We start from the raw sequence: 12,045 nt of genomic DNA on the forward strand, positions 1-12,045 counted from the left end.
CCGGTGACTTGCTGGCTATAAGCAAATCGTCCACGCATGCGAAGACGAAAGGTAACCCTCGTGTGACAGCGTCCATGAACCGTTAAAATGACAGAGCCGCATTTCTGAGGCCAAAGGACATGCGGAGAAATTCAAAAAGTCGAAACGGTGTCGTGATCGCTGTTTTCGGGATGTCTTCTTCGGCCACGGGAATTTGGTGGCATATGCCCCCGTCAGGTCAATCTTTGAGAAGATCTTCGCGGCTTGTAGGTTCACCGTGAAATCCTGGATGTTAGGTAGAGGGTACCTGTCCGGTACGGTGTTCTTATTTAGGGCACGATAATCGCCACACGGCCGCCAGTCTCCATCTTTCTTCGACACCATGTGTAATGGAGACGCCCAGCTGCTAGACGAGGGTCGGATGATGCCAAGGTCCAACATGTGTTCAAACTCTTGGCGAGCATCGAGGAGTTTCTCTGGGGCTAGACGGCGGGGACGACAGTAAACAGGTGGTCCTGTCGTCGCGATGTGGTGTTGTACGTCGTGCGAGACGGGTTTGGTACAATCAGGCGACTGAGTAAGGCTCGGAAACTTGCTCAGCGAAGTCTTGAACGCTTCTTCCGGGATCGTGCAGGCAGAGGTGTAGACTGCATTGTCGTCCGTTGCGATACCATGGATGGAAAGTCGCGTGGTGGAGTCTATCAGTCGCCTGCTTCTAACGTCCACGAGGAGCTTGTAGTGGTTGAGAAAGTCCGCGCCGAGAATTCCTTGACTGACGTCGGCCACCAGGAAGATCCACCGGAAAACACGCCGGAGGCCGAGGTTAAGGGTGATCGACCGTTCTCGGTAGACTGGGATCGCGCTGTTGTTCACTGCGCGCAGAAAATAGATCGGTGTCAAGGAACGGTCGGCACGCGTTGCTGGAACTGCGCTGATCTCGGCTCCAGTGTCGACGAGGTACCGGTTCTTGGTGGCTCGGTCACACACGTAGAAAAGGCGACTTTCGTCGAGGCCCTGACCACTCGTCGCCTCTAGAGGTCGGCCGGCCTGTTTCCCTGCCATGAACAGGGGCGGAGGCAATGCCGGGCGTTGGCACCGAAGCGGCGTTGGTAGTAGCAGACCCCGGAAGGGCTCGGTGATTGCGTGTTTTCGCCGCCTGTCCGACGAGATGTCGATTCGCCGCGTGCCCGACGAGACGTCGAACGTCTGCGACGTGATTCACGAGGGTGGGGGGCGCGGCCTTGTGTAGCTGCGACGACGATCTCCTCCAAACGTTGACAAAGCTGCTCGATGTTGGCCTGGGGAGGCTGGCTGTTGGCGGCCGATCCAGAGTCTTGGGCTGTTGGTTGCTGTGGAGCCACGGTAACACTGGCGACCGATGGAGTGGTCACCTCCATCACGGCGTCGGCCAACGCGGCAAGTCCGGTGAGGTCCAACGTTGTTGCTGTTGCCAAAACCATCTGAACATTGGAAGGTAGCCTTTGCAGAAACAGTTCGCGGAGGAATACGTCGTCTAGATTGTTAGTGCGCTCTCCAAGAAGCTGGGTCATGCGTCGCAGCAATTGGCTTGGCCGCCGATCCCCGAGCTCTTCTGCCGAGAGAAGCTGCTGCACGCGGGAGCGTTCCGAAATCTCGGTGCGCAGGAGCAGAGCATTCTTCAGTTGGTCATACGGTGTTGCTGGGGAGGGATTTGCCAGAACGTCGTAGACTTCGTCGGCTGCAGCTGGTGAAAGAGCCGAGACGACGTGGTGGTACTTCCGACCTTGTGTAGTGAGCCCAGCGAGGTGAAATTGTGATTCCGCTTGCAGGAACCAAACTCGCAGATTGCGGTCCCAGTATGGTGGAAGGCGGATTGCGGCTGCTGCGACAGTGGCTGGCGGCGGGTCCGAAGGCTCTCCTTGCTGCATTTCACCCGTTCTAGTTGGCGATCACGTCCGGGTCACCAAATGTAATGAAAGAAGCAGGCAGGAGACGGACTTTCCAAAACAACGTTCTATTTCAGTCGTGTCACGTCAGGAACTGCTCTTCGTGAGCGCGTGAGCGCGTGAGCGTATAGCTAGCGCGCGCGTCTTTTTCTCTTTTCCTGTGCCGAGACTGGACTCGCTTGTCGGTACGTCCAGTCCCTACACCATCAACTTAAAGGAGCGGTGCAACGATATTCAATTGGAATGTTTTCTCTCTACACGAGCTTACTGGCACACCTGGGACTCAAGGATACTCACACGCAACGCCATTGGCCAAGAAACTCCTTTGTTGCGGTGTAAATTCAAGGACAAAAGCGATCATTTTCATTCAATCTCTCCTTTGCAAAATTTGATGACGTAACTCGGGGACCGCAGTACACCCAAGTGACGATATTTGAATGCGGTTCATAGATTGGACCCGAGCATTGCGTGGGCACTCGACTTGGGCTCGTGACAATTGCTAGCTCGAGAAGCATTCGGGTTGTGACCCGTGTCCAATCGCTGCAACGACGACAACAGCCGAGCCATAACAATGTCTGGAACTCAGCGCGTGTCCTGCGCTTTGCCAACCCCAGCGCGTGGCTATGATCAACACTGGCGGCATATAATCGGCTCCAGATCACGTGGCCGCTTGTTCTGGCTGCGAGTTGAGGGGGTGAACGCTGCTCGTTTTTCTTAAATTTTTTTCTGGGACTTCTATTGCGTGGGGTGAAAAACGAACGCATGTTTCATAGGTCAGTAACGTTAGGGATCCGTTTTAAGCGGTATTTGCGCAAAGTACAAAAATTGTTGCATAGCACCTTTAAGCCTAATTTTTCGCCCGAATCGCTGCCAAAATATCGTCATTATGAGCTCAGGAATTGATAAGCATTCGTTTTCCAGATACCGCAGTCTGTAAGCTTGGAGGCAAACTTCCTGCGGAATCAAACACAGAAGAACCAAAAATCTGCGAACGATTCACAGACGTCTCTCGGATTGTTGATGTGCTCAAAACCACTGGATTGGGCTAAAAGACGTGAAAATTTAACGATTAATATCTAAAAAAATCTATTACATTTTCGCAGAATCTTTTAATTGGCCTGGCCTCTAATAGCGATTTCCGTCCGTACTGAAGTTGCAACATGCCCCCTAAAATCAATAATTAAAAACGTCTTTGAAAGGATTTGAGTTGATTAGCATACTTATCATGACGATTAGACCCGTCGTATAATGTCCGCCGAGCCTGGTAAATACATGACGAAGACGGCACTCGTCTAGCTTTCACCCGCTTTTTTTTTAAAATATGTTCGAATTAAAATTACACACTCTGTATAGCAGAGTTCTCAAAGGAGCGACCCGCAAGTGTCCTGGGGTTGAGAGCTCCCTTTCCTATACCTAGAGCGCTACATGCGCAATAAGTAATGAACCCTTGTCCTCCATTCATTTGCAGTGGAAACGCAGCTCTGCTCTTATGACGTTTTAACATATTGGGCAATAACCTGTTTTATTTTATATTGAGGATTGGTTTGTTTTACATACCGTGAAGGCAGAAGTATATTCTCCTACTTCTGCTATAAAAATCGCCAGGAACGTCAAAACTACCGTATGAAAATATTTTTCTTTCGAGACGAGTTGGACTCGGATAATTCCCGAGTGAATTGAGCGACTAAATAACGATTCTGTGCTTGGTTTCTGGATTGAAAAATGCCAGCGCATTGGCGAGATGGTATTATTTTAAATCGTGTAATTACGCTGGTACGAACCTAAAGTAGTTGTATGAAGAAATCACAGCTAAAGACGGCACTGGCAAGACAGCTATTTCACAAAAAGCAAATAGCGCGAGATTTCTTCTTTAAGAGATCTCTGGTTCTCGCTGAAAGACCCGCCCTATTTTGGCCCTCGACATTTCGGGAATTGGTTATCTGACCTATACACTTAAATGAGTTTGAGACCCCTGCAGTGTACAACATCGAAGATATAAAAAACGCCGCCTTCACGCACCATCGGGGGTAGCATGGCAGCACTTTCCTTCTGTGCAGTGCTGCCATGTCAGCCACCTCAGTAGCTTCGTTCGGTTTACCAGTAACTCCTGCACCAGTGCGGAAAAGTGTAGGGTAGCCTACTTCCGGTTTGTGTATTCAGATACGACCGAAAGTACACCGCCCTACACTTCACTACACCGGAGTAGGGGGTAAATCGAATAAAGCTACACCCTATACAACGCTCTGGTCTTTGCTCAGCTAACGCCATATACTTCGGTCCCTGTGCGTGAGTTTTCGAGAGGAACCTTCCGCCGTCCCGCAGCGCTCTCTCCAAAACAATAGACCTGTTCCGGCAAGCCTCTGCGCAGGCGTACTCTCTCTCCTCTGGTATTCCCACTTTCGCCAACCGGCACGACCAACATCGTCTTATCTTTGCGCGTTTTTCGTCTTTTTGGGCGATTCGTCGTGGCCTGGCGCATAAAATGCAATGAAAACGGATACGGATTCAACGGCACGATGCCAATGGGTCCGGACTGATGAATGAACGTTGAGCTGCCCTTCATTTGTTGTTCACAGACAGCCCCCGAGATAGCGCTCGTTACTGAGGAAAGGTCAATTGAACTTGGTGGCCTGTTGTTTTGGCTTTAGTCCTTCGTATAGGGTGAGAACATGTCCAGAAACAACGAGCCGTTCATTCGGTTCGCGTGGGATAGCTAGAGCCGCGACGCTTCCGAGGGGCGGGAGCATCCGGAACGCGGTACTAATACGGTGCATTCCTAAAATACCTGAGTATAAAAATTTATAAGAGCACGCATGGGGCCAATCATTGCAAACTGCGGAGTGCGTCTAACGTACGCAATGCGTAAGAAAATGAAACACGGTTACGCAGTGTAGTGTAGTGTAGCTCGCGGTGATTGGCTCACCACGTGCTCTACGAAAGAACTAATGCGCATGCATTTGTAGTTTGTATAGGTTTGGAGAACGTAATATTTGATGCAATTCACTCCGAGACAAAATAGCTTCCGTCGTGACCGACAAATATATAAGAGCGTCGTCCTGCTCAAAGAGGAGTGAAGAGTTTTGAATTATATCGTGGGATTTCACCCTGAGACTGGGGCAGAAGGAGGGAACGTTTTGACAGTGGTCTAGGGTCGAATTCATCACCATAAATTTCCACTAGCTCGCCTGCGCACTGCCTGTGTTTGCAAATACGCTTAGTTTTAACATTGAATTCTATTTTATTTTTTGAAAGATGCTGCGAGTTATTCCAGTGTAACAAAAAGCTCAATATATGTCGCTGTGACCGTACGGACAGAATGGGTGGTCGTGTCTTGATAGCAGTTAATGAATGTTTTGAATGTTTTTTTTTGTGCCAATTACCTGTAACTTAGAAGTTGTCTCGTTCTGCTTTACACTTGGTTTTACGAAAATTATTTGAGGTGCTTGTAACCATTTCCCTGTGTAAACAAGTCGTTTTTCTTAGATTCTTTATGATTGTTTAAGTCATATGGATGTACTATTTCCTGGTGTGCCTATTTTCTTGTTTGGAGACTCTAATTTTCTAACCATTAGGTGGTCACACCCTTGTCCCTTTCTGAACCAGCTTTTGGTAAGGCGCTCATTTTTCTTAATGTATGTTCTGACTTCAGTTTGTCACAACTTGTTAACCAGCCAACACGTGTAACATTTGTAACATCTTCACTAGCTGCTTGGCCTGATACTTACATCCTCTACAGGCATCACGTCACCAGTGACTCACACACTAGGTTTGAGTAATAAGGAGTTGATGCACTTCACAATTTTCATTCCCTATATTCGATACATAGGAACGTGAAACAAATAAGAGACTATAGCAAAGGAGATATTGAAACTATGAACATTGACCTATCTTCCTTTCTTGCTGAAATTTCGATAGCATACGAAAAGATATCTGTTGAAGAATTGTGGGATTTATTTAAATCTACAGTTCAGCTAACGATTAGCAAATAGATTCCCCTTAGAACTGTTTTGCGTACTTCAAATTCTCCCTGATAAACAGATATCTTAAATGCTTATCTAATAGAAAATTTAGGCTTTTTCGTGTGGCCGAAAAGTCCTCTAATACTGATCAGTGGTATCGCTGCAGCTGAGTTTTATACTAATGCCCTGAAAGCAGCTAAATTTACGTTTTCGTACTTAGCTCTCCCATTGTTACTGGTAACCAACCCTCAACGCTTCTGGAATATTGTAAGGTGAAGCAATAACAACATTCTATCACTTGTCGACCAATCAGGTGGCCCTGTTCCAAACCATCTTTCCGCCTTATTACTGAATGGTACATTCACTCGCTCATTTACTAATTCATCAGGCAGCAACTGTCCCTTGTTCCTCGAAGCCATTTTTTTTCCCTATGGACCCGATCCTTCTTGACCCTGTTGGAATTAGAGCAATCATGAGTAAGCTAAAGCGATCATCGTCTTGTGGCATTGATGGTATTAGTTCAAAGGTTTTGCAAAACAAAAGTGAATACAGCTCTATAATCTTAAATTGCATTTTCACTAAGTCTATTAACGATGGTTGTTTACCTAAAGAGTGGAAAGCAGGCAAAATGTTTCCACCTTATAAATCTGGTGACACTCTTAATCCATGTAACTATCGTCCAATTTCTCTCACCTCGGTAACTTGAAGAACATTGGAACATGTCATCTTCACACATCGAGTTAACTTTCAGGAAATCAATCATTTTTTTCACCACTCTCAGGATGCCTTCTGCAAACCTTTTTTTGCGAAACGCAGCTGCTTTAATTTACAAACGTCTTGCAAACATTTCTTGATTCCGGCCGTGTAACCGACTGCATATATTTGGACTTCGCAAAAGCTTTCAATGAAGTTAACCATCAGCTTCTTACACTAAAACTGCGGCGCTTAAACAGTGACTCTTTGGTTCTTCAGTGGATTCAAGATTTTCAATCGCACGCAATACGTAACTGTTAACGAATCTGACTCACCTGATGTACCCGTGGGTTCGGGCCAACTCTGCCTAGCGGCAGTCGCCGCTGGGGATCACAAAGGCAGTAAACGCTTTTTACAGCGGAGCTGTTAAGGGCTAGGTTCTCCAGGATCGTGTCCGTGTATGTCCACACAAACCTACCTGGACAGCTACCGCCATCTCTAAGCGACGGCGGCAAGAGTATGGTTTCCGCCGTCGCTCGTAGATGGCGGCAATTTTTCCAGCTATAATAGAAGAATGGATAGTTGGGGGCGTTGGAGGGAATTCATCGTATTAAACAGTGCGAAAAACAGACGACGACGAAGAAGAAGCACACAGTGTATCGAGTACAGCTCCGGTGGTCTTTCTTCTTCACGAGGTTGGAAAGGCTGTTTTGTTGAACTGGATTCTGGGTGTCGTACCTCCCCACGGGCAGCAGCAAGGCCGAACCGCTGCAACCCGGAGGCTCTGTATTGGGTCCATTACTTTTTTATTATTATTTACATTAACGACTTACCTACTTGTATATTTTCTAACCTTTGTCTTTTTGCTGATGATTGCATTGTCTATGGTAAAATGACCGATGATTCTTATGTTCTAACACTCTTCAAGCTGGCCTTAACAACATCACTGCTTGGTGTGCCCTTAGGAATGAGGATTTGAATGTTTTAAAATGCAAGTCAATAATAGTTTTGTGCGGCCACTTACCTTGTCCAAATTAGTTTCTCAATGATTGCTTTCTTGATTCCGTGCTTACATGTAAATATCTTGGCGCTCATGTAACCTATAACCTCTCATGGCAACATTACATTAACTACATAACAGTTACACTCTAAGAAAAAAGAGAGCGTTACTTGCTCCCCCAAGGGAGCAAATGCGCTGACACAACCATTGGTCCCCTAGGGGAGCAACGGTGACGGGAGCACCCCTTTCTCCCCTACCATTAGTCCTTCAAAGTCGAACACCCAGGAGTAACTTTTGCACCCTTCCAATTAGGCCCCTGGGATTAAATGTTGCGCCCTTACCTTATTTTGTAGCAAATTGCGCACTTACACACCCAGGTGGTGCTAGTCAACGTCAAATTCAAAGTTGGTAAAAAAATATGGTATCGCTAGAGTAGATCTTTTCCGCACTCATTACATTCGCATACGAAAAAAACTTATTTCACATTTGCGCACGTTAGACACATTTCAGCATAGACAAGGAATTAGAACACAGATGACACACACGGCTCACGCACAACACACACGCGACGACACGCTATTCCAATCGCCACCCCAAAGTCTACCCATGCGCCTTTTATACTGATCATATGAGAGGAGTCGTTTTGTCAGTGACCATCTCAACCGTGAACGACGTTACAAATATGGTGCAGCTTTCGCACCAATATTGTTCTCCAATATTGTTGCTAAACTATCCAAGGTGTGTATCTCTTACTAAGAGGTAACGGTACACACCGTAATTATTTGTGACAGTCTATAAAACAGCGTCCCCATAGGCTCCCGGCAGCCATTTTCTGGCTTCCCCGCATAGACTGCCCTACTTTGCGCATGCGCGTCTCCGTGGCAACCGCATCGTCTCTTGCGAAAAAAAAAAGTTGTAAGGAATACAAAAAAAAAGAAAGCAGAATTTATCTTTTTTTTTCTTTGGAAACGTTTTTACCACGTGCTAAGTGGTAAAAACATTTTTCTACGTTACAGTAAAACCAAAAAGAAAATATAAACGCTTTCATAGCACGTTCAAAAGTATGCAAAGAGAAGGACGCCAGGACAATGCTCAAAAGCCGCATGGCCAGTGCATCAACAATGACTGCGCTTGAGTCAGCGGCGGCTCCCACGACGTGCTTGTACGGAGGCTGCGATCGTTATAAAATCAGCTTCAACCCTTAAACATGTCCCCTCTTGCAATTTTTGATGCTACGATTGTCTGTGGATAGCTCCCCCTGCGTTCCGAAACAGTAAGTGCGTCGCTAACGCTGGCCATCGGCGATGAAGCAGACGCCGCCATCTTGTCCGCGCGTCTTTAGCACCCGCGCTCTTGCTGCCGCGCGCCTTTCGCTGCATTTGCTCCTGCGCTTTTGCACCCGCGGCTGCTTTTGCTCCCGCGCGCCTTTCGCTTAGTCCTGGTCGAGCACAGTTAGTCCCCAGCATTTGCGCACAATACCTAGCTCAAACCAGATGGCCTCTTCGGGGAGCAAATGGGAGTTCAGAGGACCAAATGCTGCCGTTAGTCCTTTGAGACCATCTTTTTTCTTAGAGTGCAGAGCCAGTCGAATCCTCGGGTATATAAAAAGAAACTTCTTTATCGCACCGTCATCCCTAAAAAAAAACAAAAAAACAGTTATGTTACATATGTTCGCTCGAACCTTGAATATGCTTCATCCATATGGGATCCTGGCCACCCCTTAGCAAAAAGAGGCCGTACTTCAAACGAAGTTGAAATATATTTAGTACGAATATTCATTTTGTATTTATTCTGTATTATTTTGGCCGCATTCGAAATACGCGCGTAAGGTATTCAAAATACATTATAAATATGAATCACAAAATATTTGAAATATACCAAAAATATTATCCCTTCACACTCAAGATGCCATTTCTGCATTAAAAACCGGTTACACAATTTTTTTTTTTATCTTCGATTTTGTCAGCATATGGTGTCCCTCTGGTATTTGAAGGCACTACTAAATACATCTCACAAAGCTACATTAGAAACGAACACAAACACAAACACCATGACGCACTGAACAGCTCATTCACAGTCCCGTTGACTGCTCCAGAGCCTTATATAGCCTACATATTGAAGGTAATCATTTTTTCGGTGACCACCTCTGCGCTTATTAAGGTTCCAGGTATTCGATCTTCTCCTGGGGAGTCTGTCAAAGGGGAAACAGTGTATTGAAGTTCGTGGGCGATATTTCTTAGTAAAAGGCATTGGTACAACTAATAACAATTCGGCGCAGTCCTTAAATCAATATCCACACAAACGGCTCATAAAATACATGTTATTGTTTCTCTGCGTAGCACCACTCAGGACGAAGCGAGTCAAGGCAGTATCTTCACTTTAAAATACTGTAAACGACTTTATTTTCGTGAGGACCTAATTCTCGCAAAGTTGGCGAATCGCCTACAATTCCGAAAAATAGGTCCTGTGAACGATTCCGGCAAAATGTAAAAACATTAAAATCTATATTGCGATCCCTGCGCGTCGCGAAAATTAGAATTTGCGAATTATTCCAAAGTTCCAACTTTGACCTAAATCGCGAAATACTGAGCCCGCGAAAAATAAATATTTTACAGTAGTTGTTTTGCCTTTCCTTTTTAGTAGTTGACTATTTAATATGGTAGCTAATGTCACTATATTAAAGTCGCTATTCACGTCACGTACAATGGTGAGTACACACGTTCAGTGAACTAACATTGTGCTAACAAAACCACGCCAAACGTATTTGTTCACAGCACCTACTGAAGCTTTCCAGCATCAGCAAATGTTGTGGTTGTAGTTCCCGAACCCCGTTTGTGATTGGTGTGCAAGGAACTGATCAGGTGTGTTCTTGATAGAAAAAAGGAAACAATAACATAAACTGGGCTGATTCATCAGTGCGATGCTGCGCAATTCAGTTGACAAACTAATCAAATGTTGTATTTAGGCGCTTCAGTGTACTCCATATCTGCTTGAAGTGAACTTCTAGAAGGGGAGCTTTTCAATATTTTGGTAGTTTAAGTCAAACTACCAAAGTATTGCAGTCAAAAGGTACTTAGAGTATAACACAACAGTATTTACGATTTTCAGGTATTTTAAGAGTATTCTGCACGTATTTTTTATTGCTCCATTTTTTTAGGGTTGGAGTATATTTTGCATGAATTAAATAAATATTTCAAGAAATATATGTGAAAGGTATTTTGTGCATATTAATTTAGTATTTACATATTTCAAAACGCATGAAGGGAACTTCAAATGTAGTTTAAGTAAAGGTATTTTAAAATGATTTTAGAAGTATATTTTAGTACTAAGTAAAAAAAAAAGAAGTTTATATTTTCGGTTTATTTTTCGTGTACTTAAAATTATGAACTGTATTCAAATACACTCAAATTAGAATGTGGTATATTTCAAACGTATTAGTTTTCGATAAGGGACGTCACGCTAATAAATAACTTGGAAGCTGTGTAGGATCGCTGTGTCCGCTTTATCAAAATATCCGCGTACTGCCAGCGTAACTAACATGAAGTCATCTCTTTAACTTCCTTCCGCCTCCATTCGCAGAAAACTATCTCGTCTCTGTCTCTTTCGAGAGATTTATTATCATAATGAATTGCTTAAATCACGCTCGATAAAACCTGCTTACTTTGCTTCACAGCGTCTCGACCACTGCCATAAAGTAGAGTTTATCAAAACACAATAACCTACTCATATTCTTTGATTCCGAAAACCGGCCTTAAATGGAATCGCTTGCTTGCCCTTTTAGTAAGCATCACGGACCGTGATCGCTTTCGCCAAGCTGTTAGTGATGTTGCATAATATTTCTAATATCAAAATCAAGTGTTTCTTTTATGTATATTATTTTATATTGATTATAGCGTGATTGTTTTTATTCTGATACATTGTTTTTGCAAGGCCCGTCTTCTCTACAATGTTTTGGCACTAAGAGTAAAATAAATAAATAAATAAATAAATAAATAAATATGCACCTCGCCCGATTCCTTTGCTGAAGCCGGAAAGCATCCACGTTACTATGGTAACTGGGAGCCTAAAAAACGTATGGCATGGCGAGCTCCGAGCAATTTATCGCTCCAGTGTCATATAGGGACACAGCTCGAGCATGTTCGAAACAAGTTTGCTTCAATTATTTCAATGTTTCCAACATGTTGCAGACAGTTCTTGTATGACCAATGTCGTGTCAGGAGCGCCGTTCAAGGCTCTCAGACAGCGTCTGCACACTGTCATCTGTATGGTGCACTCACAGTGTGACCGCGACTTTTAAGCGTAGGGCGTCGTGTTGGCGTCGTCGCGGCGCCAATCGACAAAACCTTTACGAATACATGAAAGTATAACACCTGGAGGACGGGGACGGAAACGGAACTTCTTTCGAGAAACAGTTCTGTGTTCGTCCCCGTCCTCTACGTTTTATACTTTCATGTATTCGTGCCTGTTCACCAAAACGGTAGTTTTCAAT

At 44.9% G+C, this 12,045-nt stretch overlaps 1 protein-coding gene across 1 annotated transcript; it reads right to left on the reverse strand.

Moving 5' to 3' along the window:
- Positions 1-940: 940 nt before the first annotated feature.
- LOC120846887 lies at positions 941-1,886 on the reverse strand. The gene has a single exon (XM_040218792.2). The coding sequence runs from the start codon at positions 1,884-1,886 to the stop codon at positions 1,011-1,013; it is 876 nt and encodes a 291-aa protein (XP_040074726.1). The 3' UTR covers positions 941-1,010.
- Between the last annotated feature and the right edge of the window lie 10,159 nt (positions 1,887-12,045).

The sequence above is a fragment of the Ixodes scapularis genome, unplaced genomic scaffold, assembly GCF_016920785.2.
Source record: "Ixodes scapularis isolate PalLabHiFi unplaced genomic scaffold, ASM1692078v2 PGA_scaffold0__279_contigs__length_252992795, whole genome shotgun sequence".
Classification (NCBI taxonomy): Eukaryota; Metazoa; Arthropoda; class Arachnida; order Ixodida; family Ixodidae; genus Ixodes; species Ixodes scapularis.

What these genes read in the sequence shown, in the direction of transcription:
- LOC120846887 (XM_040218792.2), bottom strand. Translation starts at nt 1,886, where the DNA reads ATGCAGCAAGGAGAGCCTTCGGACCCGCCGCCAGCCACTGTCGCAGCA.